We start from the raw sequence: 27,926 nt of genomic DNA, 5'->3' as shown, positions 1-27,926 counted from the left end.
GGGGATGAATGGTCAGTCTTTTGTTAAGACTGCATAACCTCTGACCTAGGCAAAAGCAAATCTCTCTCGGCGCCGGTGCCATCTTGTGGCCTGGTTGCGCAGTCCGGTAGGACTGGAACAACTCGAATAGTTGTTGTACTTTTTCTCCCATACCCTAGAAAACCCCTTTGATAACCCCAACCCTTTTGTCTCTGTCTCTACAGATCCGGTCGTAAACTCCTTTTGATAACCCCAACCCTTTTGTCCCTGTATCCACAGATCCTGTCATAAACCCCCCTTCCCCACCCTTCTGTCCCTGTCCCCACATCCTATCGTAAACCCCCCTTCCCCACCCTTCTGTCCCTGTCCCCACATCCTATCGTAAACCCCCCTCCCCACCCTTTTCATCTCTCTCCGCAGGCCCTGGAGTAAACCCCCCACCCCTTTTTATTTTTTTTACACTTCGCCACCTTAACTCCACCCTATCCGCAGGTCCTGTTGCAGATCCCTGTCCCCATCCCATTGAGTACTTGTTTATTGACGGATACACTCACAGCACGACGTGCGAATAGTGTGTGCTTGGTCATTTAAGTGTTGGCTATAGGTAATAGGTTATCACAGCCTTTTGTCGTTCAGATAGAAATCAAGAAAAGTTTCTTAATAGATAAATAAGTTGTGAATTCCAAAAAACTCAAACACTCTTAGTACTTCGCAGCCCCTGTGCCGCGACCCCCACCCCCACCTAACCTCCCCCTGTAGGCCAACCCCGGTACCTGCCTCAACGCTCCCCCTGCTAACCAACACCGGCATCTACCTCTACGCCTACCCCTGCTGGTTTGCAGCGGCGCCTATCCTGTACCCTCAACGCCTCCCCCTGCTGGCCGAAACAACGCCTGCAGCACTCCTGCCGCAACACCAGACAGCGGCCCCCAACTGCTCACCCACGCCTAGCCCCAGCAGACGCGCCTTTCCAGACATCATGGCCTCGCTCGATGTGCTACCTCGCCTAATGGAAGCGAGACCTGACCCAGATACCCCGGCCCAGATGAGGGCGGCAGTAGCCAGGTATTTGGCAGCGAACGCCCTGAAGGACAAAGCGTTGTCCACTGAACAACAGAAACATTGGGCTATGCGAGAAGAAAAGTACAGAAAGGAGTGGGAACGAGTTGGAGTTTGGGCTGTTGGCGTAAAGGTCACCACCGGCCTTACAACAGCGGCCTGGGAATTCACCCTGAAGGAGAGCGAATGGGCTGCGACGAGACGCGCAAACACGAAGAAGGTACGAGACGCGGATTCAGTCGACTGCAGGAAAAAGAGGGAGAACTACACCTACGCCCTACTCAACGCCTACAATGCAGCAATAAACATGGAAGTACGGAAGAGGGAAGGGCGACCAACCGACCTTTCCCGCCAAGAGAAAACAGTGTTGAAAGGGCTGCCTGCAGCACCTCACGTCGAGGAGCGTGCGGCCCCACTCACCCTAGACGGAGCAGACGTTGGGGGCAAAGAGACGCCATGTGGAGATGAAAACACCGGCCTCCGCAACAACACCTACCCCAGCCTCGAAGAAAACACACCTTTCCCAAACAATACAAAGGCCCCACCACCATACGGCTGCTATGACCATCCGGCGCCTCGAGATTCCAAAGGCCCTGCCCTCCAATTCCCAATGCTCCACATAGAGAAGGGGCCTGTGGAAATCTCGTACAACGATCAACCCCCACCGTCGTTCGCAGGAGAATGTCAGGATTACGGTGGCGTTGAGTACGACTTGAAGAAGGGGCCAAAGGAAGGGACCGACCGCGTGATAAAAGGGAGGAGTGGCCCAGGTGCCATAATTGGTCAAGAAGCGGACCACCCTCCGGGCGCAACGAACATCGGCATGCCCCAATCCTGCCCAACCGAGCACCAGCAATATCAACAGCTGCAACCCAACCCCCAACCCTACTGGACCCAGCAGCAGCAGCAGCAACAGCTGCAACCCAACCCCCAACCCTACTGGACGCAGCAGCAGCAGCAGCAGCAGCAGCAGCTGCAACCCAACACCCAACCCTACCCAGCCCACCACCAGCAACATCGACAGCTACAACCCGGCACCCAGCAGCAGCATCAACAGCAGCTGCAATCCAACCCCCAACCCTTCTCAGCCCCCATACAGCCCGGCACCCAACAGCAGCAGCAGCAGCAACAGCTGCAACCCAACCCCCAACCCTACTGGACGCAACAGCAGCATCAGCAGCAGCAGCAGCATCAGCAGCATCAGCAGCAGCTACAACCCAACCCCCAATCCTACCCAGCCCAGCACCAGCAACAGCAGCAGCCACAACCCAGCACCCAGCAGCAGCATCAGCAGCAGCTACAACCCAACCCCCAACCCTACTGGCCGCAGCAGCAACTACAACCCAGCACCCAGCAGCAGCAGCTACAACCCAACCCCCAGCCCTACTGGCCGCAGCAGCAGCTACAACCCAGCACCCAGCAGCAGCAGCTACAACCCAACCCCCAGCCCAACTCAACCCAGCAGCAGCAGCTACAACACAACCCCCAACCCGACTCAACCCAACTCTACGCACCCCAACATCAGCTACAATACAATCCACAACTACCGCAACAACAGGAAATTCTACAACCCATCCAACATCTACAAGGAAATCCAAACTGTTCCAACCAAGGATACATGGGGAACTCGAACTCCCCTAACATTCAAGGACAAGGGCAAGACAACTGTGAAAACCCACAATACCTTCAAGAAAACCCCGTAAACAATGATACAAGTACGGGGGCCACACAGAAGACGAACGGCACTCCCGCGGGAGCCACCTCGGGATCTAAGCAAGATCAACAAACATCAGCCTCCCAACCCGCAACCCGAGGCAGAAACCGCACAACCAAGACGGATCGCCGCACTAGGAGGACCAAGACGAAGAGTACCAGTCCGAACCGGTCCGACGACGAATGCTTAGACGAAGACGGCAACGACCTGATGGCACCCCTGATGACGGACGCATGGGACAGGAAAATATTTTCCTGTTGGGGACACCGAGAAAGGCACGTCCTGGGCCGCCGCTTGCCTTCGATCACGGCGGGAGCTGCGGCCTGGATCAGGACGTTCGAGGAGGAGACATCAGGTGATGTCCTGGCCATAGGAGATGTAAGGGCCATCATCGGAAAAGCCCACGGTTCCGACAAAACAATAGAACTGGAAAGAATGACCCTACTACTCATGTGCCAGACAAAGCACCCTTTGACAGATACCGAAATGCCTTCTGGGATAACCTCAAACGACAATACCCACCAGACCTCAGTGCAGTGGGGATCCAAGGCCTGGCCATCAAACCAGAAGAAACCATCCATGACTACGTAAGGAGAGCCGAAATACTCTGGGCAGACAAAAATGACTGCAGCCCGTACGAAAGCAACCTGGCAAACAACACCTTCCGAAAGGCGGTCTTGGGTGGGCTACCGCCCGAGGCCCAGACTGGACTGGAGACGGTGGTTGGACTGTGCGTCAAACCAAAGGCAGAGTGGATGGAACACCTCATTCACCACTTCAATCTAAGCAAAAAGAAGCAAGCAAAGAAAGACCACGACGGAGGTATTGGGGAAATATTTAAACAGATGTGCAGGGTGAACATAGAAAAGGACGTGGAAATGACCCGGCAGCTCAAGAGAGCCGAAGAAGACCAGGATTACGAGGCCATGATGTCCCTAATGTCCGAAGCAGTCCCTCAGGTGACCCCACTTCCAGAGTGGCTACGACAGGGCAACGAACCCACCGCATACGCTGCATACGTGGCCGACGCCATGCAACAATCAGGTCAACAAAGACAGAACCAACCATACAGAGGAGGAGGAGCCGGAAGAGGAAAAGAAAGGATGATACGTCTATATCAATGCATGCATTGCAACCAAATGGGACACTGGATCAAGGACTGCCCCAAGTACCACTCCGACATGGCCCAATCTAGATTCCCGTCACGACAACAAAATCGAAATACTGGCCTCAAGAATCTGCCCGCATCGGGCAACTCCATGTTAAACTTACAACAATAGGGATGCCCAGAGGACGAGCGGGCGAGAAAGGAACTGGGTCTCGGACAACCTACTGTGGACGCATACATAGGTGGACACAGATGCACGTTTCTAGTGGACTCGGGAGCATCCGTATCAACTATCGGAAGTCTCGCGGGAAAAACACCCCCACTCTCTCGCCGCTCTCTAAAAACCATGTGATTCTCTGGGAAACCCATGGAACGACCGCTCACAATCCCACTCGACTTCGACATACTAGAACAGAAAGGAAGTCATTCATTCCTATACGCCCCAAAATGCCCCATCAATCTATTAGGAAGGGACCTAATGGGTTCCCTACAAATCACTCTTGCCTGCAACTTGGGAGGCATCACCCTGTACCACCCCGCCAAACCCGCCCCAGATGAAGCACACATGTTCATGTTAATAGACGACCCAAAGCCAGAAGCTCACGAAGATACCACCATCTACTGGCAGGAACTGACGGGAACAGCACAGACAGCTCCAGGACTGGAAAGCACATATCGAGAGTGGGAAATGTGGATCCAAGAAATCGGAGAATACAATGAACTGTTGGACCCATTACACTGCACGCTCAACATCACACACGAGCAGGACCTGACCTACGATGAACCATGGTACAACCAGAAAGATGGACAGCTGGAGGACCTACGATGTGGAGATATATACCTGGGACCCGAAGGAGTGGCGGCAGGAGTTGACCTCACAGAAGAACAACTATCCTGGTTCCAGCTGGAACCAGAGAGTGTCCCTCATGTCTCCCTCTTGGTCAGCGCAGACCACCAACCCAAACAACTTGGACCAATGGTAAAAAGAGCACAAGAGGTCCGTGAATGGCAACCCACAGACAACCAGACATTATCTACACAGAAGCCCAGATGCAGAATTCTGGAGAATATCCTCACGAACCACGAACAAGGCGATCGGCCGAAGAGTGGACGGACATCGGATGGTGATCGACAACAACACCAAGAGCGACGAGCCAGAAGACCCAGAAGTGACCACCATGCTTACACGCATTAAGGAGACGGTGTGGGCAAATGGACCGTATGATGTGGGACACACCCCGCAGCACAACATTGTGGTGAACGTGAAGAATCCTCATCGCCCGGAATGGCGACATCAATACAGGATAAAGCCAGAGGCGGAGGAGGGAATCAACGACACCATAACGGGCCTGCTGGAAGCAGGTGTGCTGGAGAAGACCACCTCAGAATGGAACACACCGATCCTGCCAGTGAGAAAAGCCGATGGGCTGACCTGGAGGATGGTGCATGACCTGAGGGCCATCAACATCCGGACCATAGCCCCCCCGGAGAAGGTCCCTAACCCATACGTGGCCCTAAATCCAGTAAGCTCTGAACATCGATGGTTCACGGTGGTGGATCTCGCCAATGCATTCTTCTGCATCCCTTTGGCCACTGAGTCAAGACAATTCTTCGCTTTCACATATAGAAATCAACAATACACGTACAGAAGGATGCCACAAGGTTTCCGAAGCACCCCCACCATCTTCAACACCTGCCTCAAGGAGGACCTTGCAGGCCTGGATCTCCCTTCAGGCACGGTCCTGATACAATACGTGGACGACCTCCTCGTGGCAGCTGAAACAAAGGAAGCATGCCTACAGGCAACTGAAAACTTGCTGCAAACAATAGCACAAAAAGGATACAAACTCAAGAAAACAAAACTACAAATGCTAGCATTCCTAGGACTGACAGGATATAGCCGGACTTACATCCCTGATTACACCGGCGAAACAACTACACTGCGACAATCACCAAAGCAGGACACAGGAATCTAAAAGCCCCCTTGGAATGGACCCCTGAAGCAGAAGAAGCATTCACCAGGCTAAAACAAAGCATGTATAGTGCCGCGGCCCTGGCCGCCCCGGACTACAAAGAACCTTTTCACCTGGATGTGTCAGTAAAAGACTGTGTGGTCAACGGAATCCTATGGCAGAAACAACGAGGACAACGGAATGTCCTAGCCTACCACAGCTCTGCCCTGGAACCACCAGAAAAAGGACTCCCCGAGTGTGGAAAAGCAATATGCGCCATCGCCAAAAGCCTGGACAAGACGGCCTACATAGTAATGACACACCCAGTTGTGGTCCACACTATCCACGGGGTAAAAGCATACCTGGATAGTTCAGACTACACAATCACCACAGCAACCAGGAACGCAAAACTCCAGAGAATATTGGGGAATCCAATGGTTACCTTCACCACCCAAGGAGCCAACATGACGGACACCATGCCCGGAACCAACGATGGAGAACCTCACACATGCTCAGAAGAAATAAAGAAGGCAGTGAAGATTCGACCAGGACTGAGAGCGGAACCCCTACAGCCAGTGGACATGACCTTGTACACCGATGGATGCTGCTACAGAGCCGCCAATGGAGAAAACCTGGCCTCATGGGCTGTAGTGGAACAGACCAAACAAGGAATATGCAGCACTCTGGCTAGTGGCATATTAGAACAGCCCGCTTCAGCACAAAGAGCCGAACTATATGCTATGTGTGAAGCTCTACGGATAGCCAAAGGGCGAACGCTAAATCTCTACACCGATTCCAATTACGCATACGAACTAGCCCACCTAAACGGACAACAAATGATCAACAGACAGATGATCACCAGTGCAAATACCAAAGCAAAACACACAGACCTAATCCTGCTGTTAGCCAAAACAGCCCAACTACCTCGAGAAGTAGCCATCATGCACTGTCGAGGACATCAGAAAACAAAAACAATGGAGGCAAGAGGAAACCACGCAGCGGATGAAGCAGCTAAGAAAGCAGGCGGATACGTCCCAGTAGAACATCTAAAAGAAGGAGGATACACCCCGGTGGTACACCAAATGATGGTCAACGAAGAAACAGCCCTGGACCCAGATGAACAGATGGTCAAAGAAATGCAAGGAGGAGCAGGACCTTATGAGAAATCGGCGTGGAGAGGAAAAGGGGCCCCGATGGAATATACTACTCCACCACTGGAAAACCGGTTGTCTCCTCCAAGGCCCTGCTGTTCCTCCTAAGGAAGGAACATGGATTGGCACACGAAGGAAAGACCAAGACCCGGGAAAGGATTGAAAGGTACTGGTGGCATCCAGCTCTCAAAGCTGTGTGCGACCAGTATGTCCAGGACTGTCAAACGTGCCAAGCCTGTAACCAAAGGCGGGGATTCAAGATAACCAAAGGACAATTCCCCGTGCCCCAGCTCCCATTTCAAGAAATTTACATTGATTTCACAGATATGGGACAAGAGAAAAGAGTTGACGGAAAACGGTTTATGTTAGTAGCCGTCGACAGGTTCACTAGATGGGTAGAAGCAATTCCGGTTAAAAAAGAGGACGGGAAAACAGTCATCAAATGGTTAACACAGGAACTCATTCCCCGCTGGGGATACCCAAAGCTTATCTGCTCAGATAATGGTACCCACTTCGCCAACGCCCACCTTCAGGAGGTGGAAACATACATAGGACTCAAACATAGATTCGGCTCAGTATATCACCCCCAATCACAAGGCCTGGTAGAGCGAGCAAACCAGACAATCAAAAATCAATTAGCAAAAATACTCAGAAGCAACAGACTGGAGAAATCTAGGGACAGCACAGAGGAGGTAGAAACTCGAACCTTAGGACGCATGCAGGTGAATCAACTAACAGGGAAAGTTAAAGAAAAGGCAGCAGGAAAGAAGATGACCTGGGTGACAGCTCTGCCATTGGCATTAATGGCCATAAGATCCTCTCCCTCTAACACCACCCTTCTCAGCCCCCATGAATTAGTCACAGGACGTCCCATGCAAGGACCATACAGCCCACCATCCAAAGGACCCCCATCTGACAGGTTTGATGAAGTAATGCAAGAGTACCTGCAAGCACTAACTCAAGCTTCTTTAAGGTTGTATTCCCAGATCACAGACCAGAAGCCGTCCGATCCAGAGGATCCTTCACCAACGTCGGTGACACCTGGCGAGTGGATCTGGGTGAAAAAACACCATCGAAAGACCCTAGAAGACCGGTGGGAGGGGCCATACAAGGTACTCTTGGCCACACCCTTTTCTGTTTCTGTAGAGGACCGACGCGGGGCCCAGTGGCACCACCTGAGCCGGTGCCGCAAAGCAGATACTCCTGGCAGATCGTGGACTGAGACCCTGACCGACCTAGCTGCACTCCAAGCCAAGGACAAACACTCCTCATCCCAAGACGATGGGCCACAGCGTGCCCTTGGAAAAGTACCTGGGAGGATTCCTTCTGGTAGTCCTGTTCCAAGAAGGAGCGGGAGACAACATCGCCAGGTACCCACCGCCTAAACCAACAACAACAGGTCAGGTCTCGTTAAGGTACTGTCGAGGGATAGAAAGTATCTTTGAGCTGAATTTTTGTGATATGCTGCCCTGTGGGACCAGGAAGGACCGGGTCTACCAGGCAGAAAAGTACATGTGCGTAAGTACCAGACGAGACGGTAGCTACATGAGAGATTATTCCTGCATAAATCCAAAAGGGAAATCTCCCTTACCAGAAGATTATATGGCTATAAGGAAGTCTGGAGCAATAATGGTCTAGCAGTCAAGGGAGAGTCAATATTCATAAAGTTAAGGGCAGATTTACTCATTCCCGAAAACAGATCTCATAAGACAGACAAAGGCTTGGTTTTTCTAATGTTAAGGGCGGATACTTATGGGGAGGACCTAAATGTAGTTATCCATCTATCAGGATATGCATGCGGACCCAATCAATTTCCATCTAGAGGGACGTATGATTCCTTAGAAGCGCCACATCTCTCACCACCCCCAGTAGTGCACCCAAATGAAGGGACGCACAAAGAATATTGGGAGGTAAAGACGGGTGAGCTTGAATCAGAACATGTGGTTAAAATGGATGAACTACACGGCCCGGGCCCAGGGCAAGACCAACTGCATTATCTGTGCCGCCGGCCGCCCCTCCTTGACCACGGCCCCCGCTAGAATCACCCCGCATAATTCACCGCAAGGTTTTGTTTGTCTATTGGAATTGTTCGTGGACGGACACATCCCAGGGTGCTCAATTGCAATAAAATCCAGACTAAATAACATGTATCCTCAGACCCCGATTAGATCTATACCCCCAAGATTTGAAGTTAATTTAACTCCGGACTATCATTGTATCACAGGAAGGGGAACAGGGAGAAAGGTGGGATCATTTCCTCATCACTCTTGTAACACCACTAGAGAGATAAAATTGTTGTCCAATATGACCCGTGCCCGTAGTGATATATGGTGGTTCTGTGGAGGTCAGATCCTCAGGGGAGTTCTCCCCTTTGAATTCTCAGGAACATGCGCAATCATACAATTAATAATGCCCATCTACATTTTACCCGATAGCAAGACTGTGATGGATCTCACATTATCCAGCAGCGGTGGTCTCCCGGATTTGACCCGTCGGAAACGAGAGTATGCACCAGTCCCGGGTAGTTTTGATAAAAACATATACATAGACGCAATAGGAGTACCCCGAGGGGTCCCCAACGAACATAAAGCCCGGAATCAGATAGCGGCAGGATTTGAATCAGTTCTATTTTGGTGGTCTACTATTAATAAAAATGTTGACTGGATAAATTACATATACTATAATCAACAAGTTTGTTAATTTTACAGAAGAGGCAGTTAAAGGACTGTCCGAACAATTGGATGCCACCTCCCGGATGACCTATCAGAATAGGCTAGCTTTAGATATGTTATTAGCAGAACGAGGAGGGGTGTGCGGGATGATAGGGACAACATGTTGTACATTTATCCCCAATAACACAGCACCAGATGGGTCCGTGGCCAGGGCATTGGCTGGACTGCAATCCCTCAAGTTGGAGTTGGCCGAGAACTCCGGTATTGGTGACCCAATAGCTGGATGGATGGAGAACCTGTTTGGTAGGTGGAGAGGTATGATCCAGTCAGTACTCATCGCGGGAATAATGGCAGTAGCCGTGTTAGTTGTTGTCGGCTGCTGTTGTATTCCCTGCGCACGAGGGCTACTGAATCGGCTGATCACCACAGCAGTGGGCGCTACAGAAGTGCCAGGTGACATTCATGCTTACGTAGGAATCAGATATAATCAGTTGAACTTGAATGAGATACCACCTGAGGAACCCGAACCTATCCAGTTACAATATATAGAATAAAAACGCCACCATTTGTAGCACCTGTGTCTAAGATAATCAATATCCTGGATTTACTTGAATAATTAATTATTGAACCACCAAGACGAGTTGTGTTTGTTATTATATAGTATTGTTTGGTTGCGAGTGCAACCCGTTATTTCTGAATCGCTGCATTGATAATGGTACTGTTGATCTTCTTTGAGACGGTTGTTTTACAGGCCACCTGTTACTGACACGACGACGACGGAGAACCTGTTTGGAGGCTCCCATGATGTAGGAATAACCTCTCTGAGTTCAGCCCTTGACAAGGAGGGACGAGTCTTGGGTTCATGAATTACAGGCCCGACGGCGACAGAAAAAACAATGACTACGATAATAACATCGCCCAAAACCACCCACATGAACCAACGCACCAATACACGAAGATCACCTGAACCCTCCAAATCCATGTTAGCCTATCAATCATTTTGAAATTTTAAAATTGTATTATGACCACCAATTTTTACTTTACTTTTGCACATGTTGAAAATTGTATGACCTTGTAGCACATGACCAAGAGTATTAGCTCAGGATTTCTATGGATAGTTTTGTTTGTGTGCTGTTTGGCCATGTGATTGTATGATAACAAGATTTATGTTCATTGTTGTATTGTTAAACAATGACCTGTATTTTCAATGAGACCCACAATGTGAATACCGTTTCAGTATTATGAGCGCGTAGTGGTTTTTTCTCTATTAGAGAGTTGTTCCCACACGGTTGATGGTGTTGATGATTTGTCCTACTTGGACTATGTTTTCGGTATGGTGAATGGTGTTTATGATTTAAAATATTATTGTATGGTCATCTGAGATGACCAGGGAGGGATTGTTACGTATTTTAAGAATCTAAGCTACCCACACATAGACCCAATGAAGCAGGACCAAACATATGAGCCGTAAATACCATACATAGCCACAAGGGGAGCAAGACCTTACTGAAGGCTGTAATAAATACTTTAGCCACAGAAGGCAGCACCACAGACCAGGCGAGAAAGCTGAGGGTTATCTCACATCGGCTTCCCCCACTACTTCCGGACCGCGCTGTTCAGACCATAACAGCCTACAGATCGAGCATTGTCTTCAGAATCTTCTCGGCAGCTATTAGACATAGATGGGTTTATGTTTTTGATCAGCTAGGAGACACTCAGCACGTGTTTAGAATACATCTTCAATCTCTCTTTGCTTCAGAGTATCAGTTTACCATACCGAAAATACTTTATACTAAATAAAGTCTCTTTAAAGCTATTCCTTTGGATTCGATCACTTTCCTTGAAGAACTCAGCAACATGAACGCGTGTTCACTGCACTCACGATGTTCGTAGGATTGTAACTGTCTACTGACACGGTGCTGAAATGGGCTCCGTACTGAGGGAGACGCAGGAATCTCACAGGAAAATGGGGTTAAAAAGCGTTAAAATATCTCCCCATCAAGGCCAACGTCTTCGTCCCAGGTGGTGCACTCACTCACTCACTAATAACATTCAGTGAGCTCACTCCTAGTAGCCTACGAAAAGAATAGACTGCAATTATTTGAATGCTAAAGATATTAAAACACAATTGATTAGTCCTAGGCCAACATATGTATCGGTCCTAATCCTGAATGCACTGTGCGTACATTTTTTCACTGCATTTTCCCCCCCTTCCATATTACAAAAATCAAAAATAGCTTGTGTGACAAAAAGGTGCTGATTTCTGAAACATACTTCGCGCAGCAAAGAGAGCCGACTTTATCTGATTCCGCATACGGTTTCATTGATTGGCACGCATTCTCTAGTCTAGAATATTATGCAACGTTCCATTCATTCATTATCATTCAAACGCAGAGTCTAGTCATTGACACACAGCTTTTGCTGACCCGATTAGGAGAGCTTGGTCTAGATCCTGCCCATATTGTTGGGCAGGATGATGTGGGCTACAGGTCTTTTTACACTGCCAAGCCGGTTCGGTCGCAGCTTGGCACGCCCGGCGATTTCACCTTCTTATCTCAAGTTTCCTGTGTAAAACCGAGGGGGTCAACCCCCGGTCGTCACGGCGCGGGAGGTTGACGTTCACTGGAGAAGGCAGCAGTGTAGCACAGGCTGCACACGGAGTCTAGACTTCTTTAGAATGATTTGTATTATTGCATATCCCCCAATGTTTGAATTTTTTTTATTAATGAAGACACCCGCACGCAATAAGGAGATCACGTCTGAGTGTAGACTACAAACGCGATTAACTATGGTCAGGGATGCTCATTACTGTCTAGACACGTTCTAATAAATAGTGAACTTCATCACAGCCTCACCGAAGCGCCTACAGGGCTTAATGCAAACAATCGCAACAAAAAACGCCTGCAGAAATTATCCAACACCCGCTGGTCTCAGCATGAGTCATGTCAACAGTAGCCTATGTCTTCTGTCATTGATGATCAATATGAGGACATTTTAACCACGATGGTTGAATTAAAATCAGAGGGAGACAGCAAGTGCAGCTCGAAAGTGACCTCCCACACAAGAGCGATAGAATCATTTGATTTTATTATATGCCTTGTGACGTGGCGATTGATCGGTACATTTCGGCTGCGCATGTATTTTTGGAATTTTAAATTGCTGCAATAAATTATGTTGTTGTTGACTTCTAACATGTCTCTATCTTTGCCGTCTAAATCTAACAGTAGTCTATGAGTAATATATCGGCGGTAACCACTGTTTTTGATTGCGAATTTGTGCCAGCTGGGCATTCCGTGGTATTGGATGTGTTTTAATAAAACACATCCAATACATGGAATGTCCGCTGGTGACGCCACTGAGGCTATAGTAGGCTAACGATGCTCTAAGCATCCTACGAGTACCCCTGGAGTCCTCGTTAGCTACGAGCGTTTTCACGACGTTCGTTACCAACGATGCTTTCGGGAAACTGTGTGAAAACTGTACGATGCTCGTACGACGCACTTCACGATCCACTTAGACGATGCTTTCGGGAAATGGGGCCCTGGTCTGGGCTTCTTCATCAAAACACAACACAGACAATGGCAGAAACTAACCGGTTACATATGCGACGTAAACGTGTACGCGACGTGAGCAGATCTGAGCAGAGTTTTGCGTCTTGGCAGTGTAGACGGAAACGCTACGGCGGAGTGTATTACATTTTTACACTCTGGAGGGTGGTTTCAGATTTTTGCGATTTTAAGCCCCAAAAACGCCATCCCCGCCTAAACGAAAGGCACTTCAGATAAAATATTTTGTCTTTTTTACCCGCATGCGCCCTCGTGTAAACGGGGCCTCAGAAAGAAAGTACAATGACAGTACAAGTAAGTCTGTTCAGACTTATAATTACAATTACAATTACAATTAGGGCTTTTATCCAAAGCGACTTACATCGGTTAATACACACATTGACACACCGACGGCAGAGTCAACCATGCAAGGCGACAGCCAGCTCTACAGGAGCAGTTAGGGTTAAGTGCCTTGCTCAGGGACACATCAACACTCGCTAGGAGGAGCTAGGGATCGAACTACCAACCTGCTCTACGTCCTGAGCTAAGCTGACCGTCGACTTATAGTATTGGAGTCTGCGTTGCTACAACATGTTCTCAAGTTTTTTTCAGTTGTAGTTCCCTCCTCTTGAAATACAGAGCATTTAAACCGCTCCATGTTATTTAGCTGGCTGGGTCAAGAGTGCAGCCTTTCAAGTTATTAGCTCGGTCCTTTCATTACCCTAATCGATAAGACTGAGCCTTTTCAAAGAGTAGAAATAAAGCACACGTTCTTCTTTGGAGCCAGACATCTGCAGCCTTAGCCGTGTATCGAGTACTTCACACACTGTCCCATGGTGACATAAAGTGAATGACATTGCATGTAAATATTGGTCTTTGTTGATTTCTTTCAACTACCTTTATACAGCCCATGGTGGCTTGTTTCCCCAACTTGCCTTCTATTGGTTTAGCCTTTATCTGCCTGAAAGTCCTCCGCCTGGCAGAGAGCTCCGTCCCCATAGGGAAATTAACCTGGGTTAATAGATTTGACACGTTTGCTAGACCCTACTATCAAGAGATGAATAGAAGTGGTAAGCTGTAGTTTTACATGTACTTATGTGATGGGGATAACATATTTTCTCTCCTTCCTTGCCAAGAATGTACTCTAAAACCACATGCATGTTTTCATTAGCATTTGTGGAGAAGATCAATGGTGGATTTTCCAACCTCTTCGACACTTTGAAATATAAAAAACAACCAATGGAGTGACTTCCTTTAATGTGTCTAGTTCACAAACAGTTCATATTTGAATAAACATGGGGGAGGGGGGGGGGGGCGATTAAAAAGACGATGGTATAACTTCACCAAAGTCAGTTAGGCAGACAATAAGCAACAGTCAATGAACCTCGCTGGGATCCAGGGCTCTCAGTGCTCCATGGCTGCATCCTCCTCCTCCTCTTCGTCGCTGCAGGGTTCGTAGTCCCCTGCCAGGTTGGGGTCTCCCTGCTCCTCGTCCCCCTCGGTCTCCCCTCCCAGCTCCCCCAGCAGCTGCTCAGCGTGGTCCAGGATGGGCTGGTCATCACAGCCCAGCTTGATGTAGAGCTAAGACGCAGAGACGGATGTTAACAGGCAGAGCTATACGTTAGACGATGTAGGGCGGTCCTGGGAGAACAGGACGTCCACCTGGGTTAGGTGATTGGATTCCCATTTATTATTTATGTAATATGGAATGACGGACCTTATGTGTATTAAAGAAGAAATGGACGACAATGAAACGAAATGCTGAATGAAAGTCAAAAGTCCAAGGAATACAACTTATTACAAAGACAGTATACTTCTATGTTCCCCAGCGTAGCGGGATTGGAGCACAATAGCTGTGCTGAGGATCACTCTCCCTCTGCCTATAGCGTTGTGTCACTGAAGTCAACAGGGCATCACGATGGCCTCCGTAAGTGGAGCTACGGACGAGACGAGGAAGGAAGTGAGCCGCCCTGAGTGGTCTCAGAGCGTTGGTTAGGCCCTGAAACTCCCAGCAGCAGCTGCATGCTGTCAGACACATCGTCATGGCTGTCAAAACGCTGGTAAACTGTTTTCCTCTCTCCTTTGGCAAATCAGCATATTTGATAGTCTTCAGCCGGAGAAGGAAAACAAAGCCGTTTTTAACTCTATCCTTTTCAAAAATGCATGGAAATAGATTTACACACAGACACAAAAGTAAATGCACACAGCATTCACCTGCTTGCTACAAAAATAACACACAAGGGATGGACACGGTAAAAGCGTCTATTTTGTGTGATTACTATGTAAATATTATTCTTCATAACATGTGCAATATGTAAAGAATACAAGGCCTGAAGGTAAAGTGGTGCTGACCACTACTGATCCCGCCAGCAGACAGTAGAGTGCTACAACCTGAAGAACTAAACCCTTTACTGTTCAAAACCACAGCATGAAATGAGCCAGAGCGGGACAAAGACACAGCTAGGGAGAGGGAGAGAGCGACAGACGCAAAGGACAGAAAGAGAAGGAAAATGGGGGCAGTTAAGAGATTCAATCATTATTGGGAAATTCAAGGACCATTATTATGTGAAATGTTAAACACACACACAAGTTTAGGGGACAATAAGCTGCAGAGTGCCATCATTCTTACAGTATAATGAGGCCGTGAGATGGATCCTGGGGCCAAGCAGCACATATAGCCGTCCTCAGTCTCTAAGCAACAGCAGGTCCTGACAGCCGACAACGCAGTCCCGCGAGAACTAATTTGGAGTGCAAAGATCTCTGCACGCGCATGTGTGAGCGCATGGTCTTTTGTGTCCATGTGAGCATGCAAAAACTATAAGGGCTGGTCTCTGAAGGAAGGAGCTCCAGGGACTCGTTGCAGAACTCTTACCCAGGCAAGAGGGTCTGATATCAGGGGAGAGAACCAGGCTGGCCTGGAACTCCTCAGAGGAGCACAGAGATGTGGAGTACAGCAGTGGTGTTCATTCAGAGTGTCACTTTGGGCCAAATGCCTTGAGATATTTATCAACAATGATCACTTTTTATATAGGGCTTTGTATTGAATACCCTTATAGAATAGAGATGTATAGCAATGCTAAGTCCAGAGAACCACACCAGGTCCACCCTGAGCAGTTTCTACTGAGGGTTCTTTTTGCCTCTTCAGGATTCGTCTGGAGGCCTCCACTGATTTTTTTCTTACTGAATAAATGCACTTGAATTAAAGGCTGGATTTCACACTTTCTTTCATTGTGGTCCTATATTATTTAGAAAAAATAATAATTTATTAGAAGCTAAAGAACACATCTTAACCAGGGGTGCCAATAATTATGGAGGGTGCTGTAGGTGTTAGCGGGCCCTTAATACAGTATTTGAAGACATTCAAGAAAAACAGCCTTTATTTTTAATAACTAAATACAGCCACTACGAGCCAGTCCCACAATGAGCTTTCCACAAACATGCAGTTTTTTAGAGGCGGGTCAAGGTGGAGGTTGGCGCACACAGCTTTTGGACGTGTTCTGTAAATATTCTAGAACACTCCGGCTGCTCCGGTGGGAGTCCTGGAGCTCTATATCTAAGTAATATGATATAATATAGATATCTAAATAATATACTATATATTATCACAGCCAAACGCTGTGTGCGCCTCCGGATGATATAATCTCAAACGACTGCGTCAGGTTCTCCGACGTCTCTGGTTCTTCTACTTCCACGTCAATCTGAAGTAGGCTACAGGCTGAGCGGCGACATGGAGGAGGAGAAAGGGATTGTTGCTGTTTGTGGACTCGCGGTACTTCCACAACGAGGCTCGTAGTGGGGGTTATCTCTGCTATTTTTGAGAAGGAATTGGGGGAAAGGAACTTTGGCTTTGACTCGCTGAAGTACAGATTGAACCGCGACAAGGAGAATAGGATAGTTGCCCGCGATTGTCTCACGCCGGAGCCGCAGGGCACCGCCGCCTGGCAGCGGGGCTCAGGCTGCAGACAATCCTGCAGGAATCCCCCAATTCCTTCTCAACCATGGCCGAGATAACCCCCATTACGAGTCTCTGGATAAGAGACGTCAGAGAACCGAACGCAGTCTAGTCTTTTCACCAAATGGGAGCTTAACGCAAACCGTACCTTATGTTGCGTGTTATGTACCATAACACTAAAAGCAGGACGGCTATGAAGTGGGACGACTCCCAGCTTTCTTGCGGCATTTCACAGAGGCACGTCCCCTTTTTGTCCACGAAGGCACGCCCCCTTTTTTGCTAGAGTTCTAACAAAGATCAACAAATCTGAACATATTACACCAATTCTTAAATCGTTACATTGGCTTCCTGTAGGTCAGAGAATTTATTTAAAAATCATGTTGCTAACCTATAAATCCCTACATGGTTTAGGGCCAAAATATTTAACTGATATGATTCCACTACATAAGCCTTCTAGACCACTAAGATCTTCTGAGACCAATCTGTTAATTATCCCCAGAGTAAACACGAAACATGGGAAAGCAGGATTTAGTTACTATGCAACAAATAGCTGGAATAAAGTCCCTGAGGATTTAGGACTTGCCCCAACTCTGACCACTTTTAAAGCAAGACTGAAGACTTTTATGTTTGCTTTATCTTTCTGCTAAATCTTAAATATGTTGCGCTTTACCTTTATTTTCTCCAAAATGCTTATTTAACTTTGCCTTTACTTTCTATCAATTTTACAAATTTCTTTTCTATTAATTAATTTTAAAGTAATTTTATTGTATGACAATTGTATAATTTTATTGTATGACAATATGTGAAGCACTTTGAGTCTGCCTTGTGTATGAAAAGTGCTATATGAATAAAGTTGCCTTGCCTTGCCTTGCCTTCACCTCCCGGGATTCTGAGCGTAGACCGAGTGCAGTGATGAAGCTCTCAACAAAAATGGCTGCTTATTTTCTTTGTATTTGTAACACATTGGTCATTTTAATGTCGATTTTAAATGCTCTTACACACTTGATTACATTGCTACTTTATTCCGGTCACCAATTTATGCATTGCACGGTCTTGCTGTGCGTGCAATTCAATGTAATGTTGTGTCTTTTGTTTTCGAGCTGGTTTGCTAAAGAGGCTAATGTAGCTAACAATAAACAATGACTAGCCAATTTTATGACACAATCACAGAAGAACGGGAACGCTATAAGTGCTCTGAGAGCGGAAATTAACTCACAATTGCAGCTCGGAAGGCTGGTGTCCAAGGCATCTGGATCACACCATAACCTGGCCCCTTATTAAATAAGAACAACTTTCCATTTGTTCACTTTCTTTAATGAAAGATAGCAGTGAAATGACAATAACCAAACATGTCATGAGCAGCTAAAGGTGCTGGTATGTTTACATCTAAATAGTCATTAACTTCCGGTTCCGTTATGTGTAACAACATAGAGGTCCGTAGTGCAATATTCCCTATCTCCCCCTGAGCCTTTAACACTCTTAACACAAAGGCTGATTAAAACAACAAAACAGCACCAAACAAATGGTTGGACGACCTATGCGCCACAAAAACGAGCGGAAGGCCCAACATGAACACAATGCCCACAGAACCCATCAAAGACTACCCCATAGCAAAGTCCTTATGCCAGGCAGGCACACCGGCCCTCCTGGTGGACCGGCGCAAGTCTGTCGCCGGCGGCACATCGGGTGGCGGTGGGAGAGGGGCCATAGGGGCCACCAAGCCCGGCGGTGGCGTACGAAGGACGCCATGGGCCGGCACCACTGGCACGATAGGGGTGGGCTGCATCCCGCGCCGGGGAGAGCCTGCAGGTGGCAGTGCCGGTGGTGGAGCGGGCCCTGACTCCGTCACAGGCCTCACCGGGCCGCTCACAAGACCAGGCAGCCGCGGCGTCGCACTAAGTGCTGGTACAGCGACACGAGACGCCAGATCATCATAGATCGATCGAGGCGGGGGCCGGCCGCTGTGGACCGGGTAGAACTTGCGCAGGAATCTTCGGTTCCGATTTGAGATCCTGCCCGACCCGTCAATCTTGATCACGTACTGATCGTGCTGGCGCACCTCAACGACACTGCCCGTCCTGTCCCACTTGTTAGGGTGAGGTCCCGTCTGGTTCTGTACGCGGACAAAGTCCCCCACCTCGAGAGGAGGGAGGCGTTTGGTGTGCTCCGCCCAAGCGTCAGCTGTGCGGATGTGGCGTTTGCGGAGGGCCTCCTCCCTTGCCGTCAGCGTCTCACGCCATGTTACGTGCGGCCTGTACCTCCCAGGTGGAATCGGGATGAAGTCGCGGATGGGCCGGCCGAAGACACACATCGCCGGGGATAGCTTTGTGTCAGGGTCCGGCGTATTACGGTACTGGAGTATCGCCCTCTGCACAGCGTCGGTGTCGAGTTCGCCTTTCGGGCCTGTATTGTCAGTGATGAGCCGCTTCATCGTCTTCACCCCGATCTCTGCGCGGCAGTTGCTGTGGGGGAAGGCCACCGATGAGAGGCGGTGGTGTACGCCCCATCTGTGAAGGAAAGACCTGGTCTCGGCGGAGGTGAACTCTGGCCCCCCGTCCGATGCAAGCTCCTCCGGAGTCCCGTACGTGGCAAAGGCACGGCGTAGGTGGCATATGAGGTCTGCGGCGCCACCCGTCGCCCTCGAGATGATTGGCCAATTCGAGTAGCGGTCAACTATCACAAGATAGTGCACACCCCTGTGCATGAAAAAGTCTGAACACACAGCCTGGAAGGGGTAAATGGCCATGACAGGCGGGGTCGGCGGCGCCGCGGGCTGAGAGGGCGCCATCCGGTGGCAGTGTTCACAGTTATTCCGAGTGGCGCAGATGTCAGCCGACATGCCTGGCCAGAACACAGACGACTCCGCACGGGCGGTCATCATGGAGACGCCTTGGTGGGCAGCGTGCAGGGCGCTCAGCACTTCGCCACGGAGTGAGGGTGGTATGACTACCCTATCCTTGTACAGGACCACCCCATCAGCTGATGTGATATCCTCGCGGTACTGGTGGAAGCCACGAATCGCCACCGGCATCCCAGCCCTTGACTCGGGGAAGCTGTCTGCCGCCATCTCCTCCAACGTGCGCATGTCGTCGCTGCTGCTCATGGCCTCCCTGACACGGTCCCATGTCACGGACTGCAGCGATTCAAGCCCCGCAGCGCACCAGGCCAGGTCGCCCTCCTCAACATCATCGGCCACCGGCCCTGCCCACCGTATGAGAGACAGCACATCAGCGTGTGCGCTGGGTGAGAGGTGGGTCACCATGGCGGCATTGTCGTCTGGAAGATCCATGGGCGACGGGCACGGTGTGCCGACCGGCCTGCGCGACATGGCATCTGCAGCCCTGTTCTTCATCCCGGGGACATGAATGATGCGGAAACGATAGCGCAGGGTCTTCTCCTTGAGGTTCCTGAGACGGGGGTTTGGTATGTCGTCGAGTGCTCTGTCGCCAAGGAGTTTGAGTAACGGCTTGTGGTCGACTGCCACAATCAGGTCCCTGCAGCCCAACACGAAGTAGCGCGCTTTGTCCAAGGCGTCAGCGACCGCAAGCGCCTCGCCCTCTACAGGCGCGTATCTGGACTCGGCCGCGTGTGTGAACCTGCTGCCAACCAGGGTCACCTTCCATCCATCAGCGCAGCAGAAGGGCCTGACCGGCGTGCACTGACAGTGCTTCTGGAACAGCCAGAAGCCGACGCCCTCCTTTGACCAGTCCGTTGCGAGGCATGTCGGCTTGGACTTGTCAAAGATGCGGACGCCGCGCTCGATCTCCTGGACGATCTCCTCCTTTGATTCGCGGAAAACGTTCTCTAATTCCGGAGACCACTCGAAGCGTACCCCATGCAGTAGGAGTTTCCGGAACGGTTGCATGCGTTCGGCCATACTGAAGGCGTAGGCCACTTGGTTGACCAGTCCGAACCAGGACCTGACATCGGTGACGTTGCGCGGTCGTGGGAAGTCTCGGATAGCCTCCAGGTAACGGCTGCATGGCCGCACGTCAGACATGGTGATTGTGAAGCCTGCGAAGTCCACCGAGGGTGCGGCAAAGACAAATTTTTCCGGGTTGAGGATGATTCCGTTCCTGCCACAAACGTCCAGCCATTGTGCCGCCTGGAAGTAACTCTCCTCAACTGTATCAGCCCACAGGAGTGTGTCGTCCACACACTTGGTCTTGTTGCCGATGTCCGCAACCACCTCATCATAGCGCCGTGAGTAACCGTCTCCCGACGCTATGTACCCCTGTGGCGCCGAAAGGTACCGGTAGCGCCCCCATGGTGTGATGAACGTCGTCTTGTGGCGGTCATCTTCATGCAGTGGGACGCTGTGGTAGCCATTCCAGGCGTCGAATACAGTCTTGCATTTCCCACTGGGCACCTGTCTCGCCTGGTGGAAGGGAGATTGCGTGTGGTGGGTCTCACGGAGCGCATGCTTGTTCAGTGCTTGGAAATCGACGGTACGTCGTGGCTTGCCGTTCTTCTTTGCGCAGATCACCATGCGGTGACACCACGTCACTGGCGTGCCAATGGGCACTTCTTCCAGCACGCCAAGACGAACGTCCTGGTCAAGGCCCGCCTTCACCTCACCTTGCCAGTGTATGGCGACTGGGATGGGGGTGTGGCAGGCGACCGGCGTTGCATTCTCATTGAGCATGAGACGAAGAGGTGGACCAGACATTCTCGGCAAGGGCTGGTGGGGACATGTATTGAATGTGCTCTGAGCGTATAGTCCAAGTAAGTGTTTCCGTAGAGCTCCCCTGTTAGCCTCCGTGGCCGGCATGGGGAGCGTGGTTGGCTTGGTCGGAGGTTCCGCACGCCGCGGGCAGTCACATGGGTCTGACCTCCCCGAGTGTTGGGAACCTGTCTGAGATCATGCCCAGGTCCACACAGGCTGTACGAGACAGGAATATACGGTCTGAGGTGTCAGTCACGTACGCGATCTGGTGCGTCTCCAATCTCCGGGCGCCGCTGCTGTTACCAGCGAACCTTACGACGGCGGCCCCGAGGATCCGTATGCCTTCATTATTCGCGGCCTTCATGGTCATGGATACAGGAATGAGGTCGTCTGTGTTCAGGCCCATCTGTTGGGCGACCTTGACGCCGATCAGGCAGCTCTGGCACCCCGTGTCAGCCATGGCAGGCAGGGTCACAGTGCGGGTGCGTTTCCGGAGGTCGAGGCCCAGTGCTTTGTAATCCTCGATTTCAATGCTGAGTGTGAGGTGGATGTATGGCTGTGAGTTGGACGGGCGCTTCATCCACTTGTCACACATGTCATCATACAGGTGGTGAGCGAGGGGGAGTGTGCGTACCATGTCGGCGGTGCTGGTGAGTGTGCACAGCTCGCCGAAGGCGGTCGCCTGCTGTTCGTCGCACACACCATCAGTCTCCTCCGGTGCGGGCCTAGATGACCGGCCACCCATGCAGGTCTTGTCGAGGTGGTTTTGACGGTTGCATTTCCGGCACGTCTTGCCGTACGCGGGGCACTCGGCGCGCCTGGCACGCCACTGAGGCGTCTTGCCGTGGCCTGCCTCGCCGCAGTAGATGCACGTCCCCTCGGCCTTGACCTTGGATTGCTCCGCTCTGGCGCCCCCTCTGGCTCGGACGTCCTGCTGCTTCCCCCGTCGATATGAGCTGCTGATAGTGTCCGTGCTCTGAGGGTCAAGCAGGCGTGACGCTGAGCGCTTTCCTGACTCTTTGGCTTCGATGTACTCTATTATGTCCTTTAGTGGCATATCCTGATTCTTTTCGCCAAGCAGATCGAGCTGTATTTCTTGGTCTGCTATGCCGCGGGCGATCACATCGCGCAATATTTCCTCTGTGAAGTCGTTGACTTGGTCACACCCCTCCTTAGTGCATGTCATATCGTATTTACACGTGCCTGCCTGCCCCTTTAAGCGAGCATGAAATGATCGGATGGGCTCTTCGTGTCCCTGTCGCATGTTAGATAGGGCCACTCGAGCTACCATTGTGTTTTCTGCACGGACAGAGAGTGCCCTTATGGCAGAGAGAACGTCCTTCTCATCACTGTCCACTAGGCTTTTGCCTGCAGCACGGGTGAGGTCTTTTCTCAGATCCTCCTCACAGCACTCTAGCAGTTGTGTGACAACATCTGATCCAATTAGTTTAGTGCCCCTCTTGTACTCACCCCAGCGGGTTAGGAAGTATGACCAGGTCTCGGCTGTTCCAGCCAATGCTATGGACGGGCGCCTGAGTTTCTCCACTTTGGCGTTTGCGCGCGGTTCCCTGGGGGCTGCAGTGTGTGTGGTCGCGTGTATGTTCAGCATGGCCACCACCACCGCTACTTCCACATGTGTAGCCACATAGTCACACTCCTCGATAGGGCAAGGCACATCCATCCTTGGTTCCACAGTTTTATAAAAAAATATATATATATTATTTTTTTTTTCATGCGCTCATCAGGTTCCCGGGCGACGTTACTTGTAAATACACTCGCGGCCCACGCGTTCGTTTGATCGCATTTTTTCGCGACGTCGGAGGTGTCTGCTTGGCTTCATCCAGGTGTTTGGTTATAAATAAGAACAACTTTCCATTTGTTCACTTTCTTTAATGAAAGATAGCAGTGAAATGACAATAACCAAACATGTCATGAGCAGCTAAAGGTGCTGGTATGTTTACATCTAAATAGTCATTAACTTCCGGTTCCGTTATGTGTAACAACATAGAGGTCCGTAGTGCAATATTCCCTACTTATGACGACATATGGGGCCAAATTAAAAAATCGGCGCGTCTGAGCTTTAATTTTTTCAAAGGCGGAGCAGGATACCTAGTGCTCGTTTTACACCTAACGCCAAATTCTACAGTAGGGCCGAGATCGTTTATTGGCCTGTGGCATGTGCCACCGCGACCACTGACATACCATGGCATATGCCGTTCTGGAACGGTAACTGCCGTTCTGAAACGGTAACTACCGTTCTGAAACGGTAACTACCGTTCTGAAACGGTAATGCCATGGCATATGCCTTTCTGGAACGGTAACTACCGTTCTGAAACGGTAACTGCCGTTCAGGTGGAACGGTAACTGCAGTTCCCAACAATGGTATGTGACACCAGCATAACTCCTCCGTATAATTTCAAGACAGGTATTGCCATAAATGTAAAGGTATATATATTTGGTATTTATTGACACAATATCACAACATAACGCCGTAAATAAAGGGATTTACACGTTTCTCTCGTCCGTGCTGTTGTTAGGATATTTCCGATCTGTTTTGTTGTTGCTTTTGTAATGACAGATGCTTTTGAAAACAGCCGGACTTGCTCCGGTGACGGTAGTTATAGCCTAGCCTTCTAGGTGGCCATAGAGCTAGTCTATTGCTTTGTTCCAATATCCATACTATCTGCAGTCATTATACTTTATTTTAGTATGACTTCTTTTTTTATATAGTTTGAGTACGTAGTGCGTTGCAATTAAGATCAGGGCGAAAGGAAGTGTAGTGAAAGGACCCGGATGGTATACTCAAACGGTCAAACCGATGAGTGTGGATTGATGTACACCTTTCGTGCTCCACGGCAGCGATCTAATAGCTACGTAGCTGAAGAGGCGGAGCCAGGCTGAGCCAACGTCGGCGCATTTTCTTTAATAGGTCCATGCATTTTCCACGTATCCTGCATTAATGGAGTCATTTTGTTGTTTTAATAGCTTTATAACTACTATGTGTAAAGAGTTCACCGTTCAAAGCGAGATGTTTATTGCGGTTGCGATCGTAGTTTCCGGTTAGTGCACCAGAGCCAGGTCCCTATAGAGTGGCGAAGTCACGCCCCTTCCGGTAGGGCTCATGGGACCTATGAGATCGAAAAATATGAATGGGTGTCAATGGAGAGAAAATAATTATTTTCTGGTCCCGGTCTTTATATGCCCTGGATTACACATATGTTGTTTGTGGATTTAAAGGATAATTTTTCATGCAAAGAGTTCGACCGTTTATTGTGCAATTGTTCAGATAAAGGCTGTAGAGAAAACACAACGAGAAAGACTACACGGCTCGTATGTGACGTCACGCTCCCTGCGACTGGCGTGGAGAAGACCGACAATCTTCCCATCGGCATAACTGAAACTCTGCACGTGCCCCGACTTATAATGGTTTTCACCTCTTTCGATGCTTTTATCCTCCCCTTGGAAAAAGCGGTGAAGTGGGGCAGAGAGATCGCCATCTCTGTGCCGAGTTCCAAGGGCGGGTGTGGTGACGTATATCATATGCGTCGAGAGCAGCGAAGAGCTGTAGTTCACAAAGCGGCCTCACATAAAACCTAAAATTATCAAACTTGTTCACGAACATTTTTAGTTTTCTTTGCATGAAAAATTATCATTTAAATCCACAAACAACATATGTGTAATCCAGGGCATATAAAGACTGGGACCAGAAAATAATTATTTTCTCTCCATTGACACCCATTCATATTTTTCGATCTCATAGGTCCCATGAGCCCTACCGGAAAGGGCGTGACTTCGCCACTCTATTGGGGTGGCACTGTAGGCTATGGCTAGACAGTCATCCATTTTCCACTCGTGTTTTATCAAGATGTTCTAGTAGCGTAGACTATAATAAAGCCTATACTGTATGACTGCTTCAGCTCATAACTATTCAATAGGCCAAATATTAAGTTTTGCATTTGTTGTTATTGGTGTTTAACCAAATAATTTAAGCAGGCCTATAGGTTCCTATCATTTAACCCTGATCCAGTGTCATAAACCTTTCTATATCGACATGATCCAGTGGTATCATGGCATACAGGCCACCGTTTTTCCGCTGGCATGCCACTCATGTAAAATGGTATTACCAGTTTCTACTGGCACCTACCGTTTTTCCGCTGGCATGCCACTCATGGAAAATGGTAATTACCAGTTTCTACTGGCACCTACCGTTTTTCCGCTGGCATGCCACTCATGGAAAATGGTAATTACCAGTTTCTACTGGCACCTACCGTTTTTCCGATGGCATGCCACTCATGGAAAATGGTAATTACCAGTTTCTACTGGCACCTACCGTTTTTATAAGAATGATTGTGTAGCTGTGAATCATGAGTGGTATGTGTGTATGAACGGGCAAATACCACAGGAAAGGAATATCTACTGGCAAACGGTAGGTGCCAGTAGAAACTGGTAATTACCATTTTCCATGAGTGGCATGCCATCGGAAAAACGGTAGGTGCCAGTAGAAACTGGTAATTACCATTTTCCATGAGTGGCATGCCAGCGGAAAAACGGTAGGTGCCAGTAGAAACTGGTAATTACCATTTTCCATGAGTGGCATGCCAGCGGAAAAACGGTAGGTGCCAGTAGAAACTGGTAATACCATTTTACATGAGTGGCATGCCAGCGGAAAAACGGTGGTTCCAGTAGGAAATGGAACTTCCGATTAACATAATTGGCTTGCCAGCGGAAAAACTTTTGGCCTGTATGCCATGATACCACTGGATCATGTCGATATAGAAAGGTTTATGACACTGGATCAGGGTTAAATGATAGGAACCTATAGGCCTGCTTAAATTATTTGGTTAAACACCAATAACAACAAATGCAAAACTTAATATTTGGCCTATTGAATAGTTATGAGCTGAAGCAGTCATACAGTAGGCTTTATTATAGGCTACGCTACTAGAACATCTTGATAAAACACGAGTGGAAAAATGGATGACTGTCTAGCCATAGCCTACAGTGCCACCCCTAACGGAAACTACGATCGCAACCGCAATAAACATCTCGCTTTGAACGGTGAACACTTTACACATAGTAGTTATAAAGCTATTAAAACAACAAAATGACTCCATTAATGCAGGATACGTGGAAAATGCATGGACCTATTAAAGAAAATGCGCCGACGTTGGCTCAGCCTGGCTCCGCCTCTTCAGCTACGTAGCTAAGATCGCTGCCGTGGAGCACGAAAGGTGTACAATCCACGATTCCACACTCATCGGTTTGACCGTTTTGAGTATACCATCCGGGTCCTTTCACTACACTTCCTTTCGCCCTGATCTTAATTGCAACGCACTACGTACTCAAACTATATAAAAAAGAAGTCATACTAAAATAAAGTATAATGACTGCGGATAGTATGGATATTGGAACAAAGCAATAGACTATTAGCTCTATGGCCACCTAGAAGGCTAGGCTATAACTACCGTCACCGGAGCAAGTCCGGCTGTTTTCAAAAGCATCTGTCATTACAAAAGCAACAACAAACAGATCGGAAATATCATAACAACAGCACGGACAAGAGAAACGTGTAAATCCCTTTATTTACGGCGTTATGTTGTGATATTGTGTCAATAAATACCAAATATATACCTTTACATTTATGGCAATACCTGTCTTGAAATTATACGGAGGAGTTATGCTGGTGTCACATACCATTGTTGGGAACTGCAGTTACCGTTCCACCTGAACGGCAGTTACCGTTTCAGAACGGTAGTTACCGTTCCAGAAAGGCATATGCCATGGCATTACCGTTTCAGAACGGTAGTTACCGTTTCAGAACGGTAGTTACCGTTTCAGAACGGCAGTTACCGTTCCAGAACGGCATATGCCATGGTATGTCAGTGGTCGCGACGGCAGTTACCGTTTCAGAACGGTAGTTACCGTTTCAGAATGGCAGTTACCGTTCCAGAACGGCATATGCCATGGTATGTCTGTGGTCGCGACGGCAGTTACCGTTTCAGAACGGCAGTTACCGTTCCAGAACGGCATATGCCATGGTATGTCAGTGGTCGCGGTGGCACATGCCACAGGCCATTAAACGATCTCGGCGTCTCTCAAATTCTAGCTACTGGGGGACCTTAGGAAGG

General features: G+C 49.1%; 2 protein-coding genes across 3 annotated transcripts in view; one reads left to right on the top strand and one right to left on the bottom strand.

Moving 5' to 3' along the window:
* The window catches only part of LOC132458747 (serum amyloid P-component-like), a 197,667-nt gene that overhangs the window by 69,968 nt on the left and 99,773 nt on the right, over window positions 1-27,926 (top strand). The gene's annotated exons all lie outside the window — the stretch shown is intronic.
* Window positions 14,421-27,926, bottom strand: part of LOC132458753 (uncharacterized) — a 54,101-nt gene continuing 40,595 nt past the window's right edge. For both annotated transcript variants that reach the window (XM_060053044.1, XM_060053045.1), the window contains one exon: window positions 14,421-14,761. In XM_060053044.1, coding sequence (XP_059909027.1) covers window positions 14,585-14,761 — 177 coding nt within the window. In that variant the 3' untranslated portion in view covers window positions 14,421-14,584. The remainder of the gene's footprint in view (window positions 14,762-27,926) is intronic.

The sequence above is a fragment of the Gadus macrocephalus genome, chromosome 6 (genome assembly GCF_031168955.1).
Source record: "Gadus macrocephalus chromosome 6, ASM3116895v1".
Taxonomy (NCBI): domain Eukaryota; kingdom Metazoa; phylum Chordata; class Actinopteri; order Gadiformes; family Gadidae; genus Gadus; species Gadus macrocephalus.
This window is presented reverse-complemented; position numbering and strand designations above follow the sequence as displayed.